The sequence below is a fragment of the Carlito syrichta genome, unplaced genomic scaffold, assembly GCF_000164805.1.
Source record: "Carlito syrichta isolate Samal-C Ts95f unplaced genomic scaffold, Tarsius_syrichta-2.0.1 Scaffold123290, whole genome shotgun sequence".
NCBI lineage: Eukaryota > Metazoa > Chordata > Mammalia > Primates > Tarsiidae > Carlito > Carlito syrichta.
In genome coordinates this window covers 12678-17066 of record NW_007067386.1, presented here as the reverse complement: position 1 = coordinate 17066, position 4389 = coordinate 12678, and the positions used below count along the sequence as shown (strand labels likewise).

Genomic DNA, 4389 nt, shown 5'->3' with positions numbered 1-4389 from the left:
GCCCGGCGAGCTCCGGGCGTCTGGCTCGCGGGCGCCACCGCCGGGACTCCGGCTCTTGCCCCGGCCCCGCTGTTCCCGGCCGCCGCGACCCCTCCCGCACTTGCCTTCCGGCCCTGAGTTTCGGTCCCGGCAGGTGCCCGGCTCGCACCCCGGCCCAGCCCCAGCCCCCGCCCTGGAGACAGCAGCCCCCGGACTACTGAGGGACGCCGGCAGCATGAAGGCCCCGGTGAGTGCGGGAAGGCGGAGGGCTCGCAGCGAGCCGGAGGCTCCTTCCGGTGGGGCCGCCTGGCCGCCTCCCTGCCCCAGGACCGACTGAGGCTTCTGAGCCCCCGCAGCTGCCGAGCAGCGAAGGGCAGACCGCCCTCAAAGTCCGGCCCGGCTCTCGCAGGCTGTGTGGCCCCAGGCAGCTGCATCCCCTCGGGGGACGCCCTCCGTGCCTTACTCGCCCCCCGGGAAGACGAGGCTGTTGTCGAGGTCAGCCAGGCGAGGCCTGCGGGCGTCGGGGGTGTGGTGTGAACACCCAGGTTGGCTGGTCTTTACTCGGGATCCCTGGTTGTGAGAAGGGACTTATTTTTAGAAGCTGATGTCGCTTGTGGGCAGAAAACAGTGGGCCGGTGGCAGGATGTGCCTGAGGGGAGGGTGTGGGGGCTGCTTTCCCACTTCTGATTTTCAAAGCAGTTTCTGCAGGGCGTGGCGGGTGGCTAGGGCCTTGTGCCTCGCATCTAGAAAATTAGAGCCCTGAGCCACACAGGCAGCCTCGCACACAGTGACGGACCCAGGCTCTCCCCGATCATCCCCTCCTGAAGGGCTTGGTGGAGACCTCCACTCTCTCTGCCAGCAGGGCCAGCCCAGGCCAGAGAGCCACATGGGCTTCCTGGTTCCTATGGCCCTTGGCACACGGTTTGTGGAGGCGGTAGCCTCTGGGCAACCGTTTTGCAATTAGTGAAGTCATTTCTTGCATGGCACTTCCCTCAAATCCCCTTCTGACACGTGGCCTGCTGACTAAGACCGTGATCACCAGCTCCAGGACAGCCACCGAGTCAGCTGGGAGTGAGGACAGAGGCAGGCCATCCCAGGCAGCTCTGGACCACGCGCCAAAGGAGCTGGTGGTCCTGCCGTCACGCCACTCTCTTGCTCTCAAGAGCACAGCACTCCACAGTGTGCGGAATGCTTTCACCGCTGTCCCCGCTGTAGGTTCAACTGCAGCCTATGTTGGTCCCCATTTTGTAGAGGAGGAAACAGGCCCAGAGAGATGGAAAGTCATGCCCAAGGCAGCACAGCACACCCAGGCTTCTGGTTGAGAATGCGAGGCCAGGCACAGTGGTTCACACCTGTAATTCCAGCACCTTGGGAAGCTGAAGCGGGAAAATTGCTTGAGCCCAGGATTTTGAGCCCAGCCTGGGCAACACATTGAAATCTCATTTCTACGAAAAATAAAAAAATTAGCCAGGCACAGAGGCGCACACCTGTCCTTAAGGCCTCACAGTGCTGCTGCCTTGCCATGTGGCCATGAGCTACACACCTCACCCCAGAGTGGTCTCCTTATTTGGGATGGGCCTTGTGTGGCCAAAGCCCGGCATCCTCGAGTAAGGTCTGGTTAGTGGAGACTGGATTCTGCTGCTGTTCTAGGAGCTGTGACGTGGAGCCTAGGCCCAGGAGGCCGGGGGTAACCCTCCACACTCCAGGAGTCCCTCTCCCCACATGCAGATCCCTCATGCCCGCTGCCTCCCTCGGGGCCGGCTCCTGCTTGTCGTCCTGTGCTCCTTGGTCTTCTCTGCCGTCTACATCCTCCTGTGCTGCTGGGCCCGCCTGCCGCTCTGCCTGGCCTCCTGCCTGGATCACCAACCCTCTCCGAGCTCCAGGCCCACCGTGCTGGGGCCCCTGCATTTCAGTGGATACAGCAGCGTTCCGGATGGGAAGGTGAGTCGGCCCGGCCGAGGCTGCCAGGGTGCCCCCACCCTGGGGGCAGTGAGAGCTGGGCTTGTGCCAGGTGAACCTGGCGCCTGAGTTTGGCTGCTCCCCAGGCGTGCGACCCTGGCCAGTCTCCTCACCTCTCGTCAGCCCAGGTTCTAGGAGGAATGAGTTTTATTAAGCAACCATCATCACCTGGTTGCCGGGGATTAAAAGGTGAGCTAGACAGGAGCACTGGCCACAGGGCACTCCCAGTCCAAAGAGAGACAGACATCATCACAGCACGGTGCATTCTGTGTGTTTTTGGATTAATCTGTCTACGCACACAATCTGTTCAACAAGTGTGTACTTGGCACCTGCAGTGTGTCTGGCCTTGTGCCGACGGCTGCTGAGGACAGGACACTGGGGCCCCGGGAGACAAGACGGCCGTAGCCCTGTCCCGCGGTGGCCGGCACTCCATGCTTGCTCTGCCCAGCAAGGGGCGGTGCACTTTACAGTTAATTTTACAACGCTTGCCCTGACTTCATGGCCCCACCTGGCAGGTTCCTCCAGCGAGCACCCTGGAAGGGGTCTGAGTTTGTGCACGGGACAGAGTGTGCCCGGGCTGAGTATGATGGCGATGGTCTAGGGAGGTCCCTCAAGTTAATTTTCTTCCTTCTGAGCCTCCGTTGCCTCCTTGTCTGTCAGAGACCCTGGTTGTAGTTCCTACCTCGGAAGGGTTGCTGTGAAGATTTACCCACATGATTTGTGGATGGTGTATACAAAAGGTGCTGTATTAATGTTTGATGAAGAAACAAAAGCAGCTGAGGGGCACACACTCTCATGCCCACAGGTAGCCAGGAGGGAAAGATGTCGGGGCCGGCCGGGCAGACACTGTCCCACCTGCCGTGTGGTGGCCGGTGACCGTTTCTGACACTTAGAGCCTCACAGGAATGTGGCCCACAGAGGCCAGGTCCTCTGATTTTTTTCCCCCTTAAGCAGGAAATCCAGACTCACAATGTCAAAGGGCCGGTTTCTATAAATCTGGAATTAATGAAAATCTTAAAGACCTTGGAGGGACAGGCGGAATACCTCCTGGGACTGATGGTGACCTTGGGTCAGAACAGACAGCTGATTGTCAGGACAGGTCCAAATGAGGACAGAACACAGAAGTCTTATTCTTTATTGGCGTGGTGTGGAAATGGATCTAGAGGTCCTTAAATCAGCATTATATAGATATAAAACGTCCCTGAGCAGGATATAGAAGTGTGTCTTTTTACTTTATTTTATTTTTTTGGAGAGACGAGGTCTTGCTATGTTGTCCAGGCTGGTCTCAAACTCCTGGGCTCAGGCAGCCCTTCCACCTCAGCCTCCTAAAGTGCTGGGATTACAGGCGTGAGCCACCAAGCCTGGCCTCTGGCTAGAAGTTCAATAGAGGATTCTTCACTTTCAGAGGGGAAAAGGTAACAGGCTCCACGAGCTTGGTGCGGGCTTTTCCCACGGTTAAGGACTCCTGTCGTACCTTCAGCTCCAAGCTTCTCAGCAGCCTGTGCTTGCCTCCTCTGACCCCTTCTCTTGTGGCACCAGCTCTTTGTTTCTCCTTGAATCCTCCGGCTGGGTCAAATAGATGCTGTTTTCTTCCCCGTTTAACAGATGAGGGAATGTGAGGCCTCAGCCACACAGCTGGGAAGGAGCAGATCCGGGATATCAGAGAGTCCCAAAGCCGTCGCAGGGTGCCCACGACCCTGCATTTACTTAGAGCCTGGGCACACTGTGGCCAGGGCTAAGGCAGGGGAGGGAGGGGAAGAAGTGATGCTGAGGCGTTGAGGTTCAAGCTTGCTTGACAAACACAGGATACCCAGTCTGTGCTAGCTGCTGTTTTCACTGCTTTATCCATGTTTACCCACAGAACTCTCATAAGGACCTGTGATGTGGGGACTGTTAGGGCCTCCGTGACAGCATCAGGGATGAGGGCCAAGAGCTTGAGGCAGAAAGCAGGGCCTCTGAATGCAGAATCTCAGGTCTGTGGCTTGCTTTCAGTGTGGCCTTGGGAAGGTCGCCCCGCCCCGTCCCACCTGCACAAATGGGTTAATAGCAGTTCTTCGAAGGCCAGGCGCAGTGGCTCGTGCCTGCACTCCCAGCACTCTGGGAGGTGGCCGTGGGAGGACCGCTTGAGGCCAGGATTTCTAGACCAGCCTGGACAACAGAGCGAGGCCCTGTCTCTGTAAAGTTAAAAAAACAAGCCAGGTGCAGTGGCTTGTGCCTGTAATCCTAACACTTTGGGATGTGGAGGCGAGAGGACTGACTGAGCCCACAGGCTTGAGAGCAGCCTGGGCAACGTGGCAGGACCTTGTCTCCCCACTGAATAAAAGAAGACTAGCTGCGCATGGTGGCGCGTGCCTGTAGTCCCAGCCACGCGGAGGGCTGAAGCGGAAGGGCTGCCTGAGCCCAGCAGTCGAGGCTGTGGAGGCTGAGCGGCCGATGCCCCGCGGCCTGGCT

At 58.6% G+C, this 4389-nt stretch overlaps 1 protein-coding gene across 1 annotated transcript in view; it reads left to right on the top strand.

The window, feature by feature from the left end:
• The first annotated feature begins 179 nt into the window (after positions 1 to 179).
• The window catches only part of ST6GALNAC4 (ST6 N-acetylgalactosaminide alpha-2,6-sialyltransferase 4), a 9614-nt gene continuing 5404 nt past the window's right edge, over positions 180 to 4389 (top strand). The window contains exons 1-2 of the mRNA XM_021707636.1: positions 180 to 226; positions 1708 to 1968. Coding sequence (XP_021563311.1) covers positions 215 to 226; positions 1708 to 1968 — 273 coding nt within the window. The 5' untranslated portion in view covers positions 180 to 214. The remainder of the gene's footprint in view (positions 227 to 1707; positions 1969 to 4389) is intronic.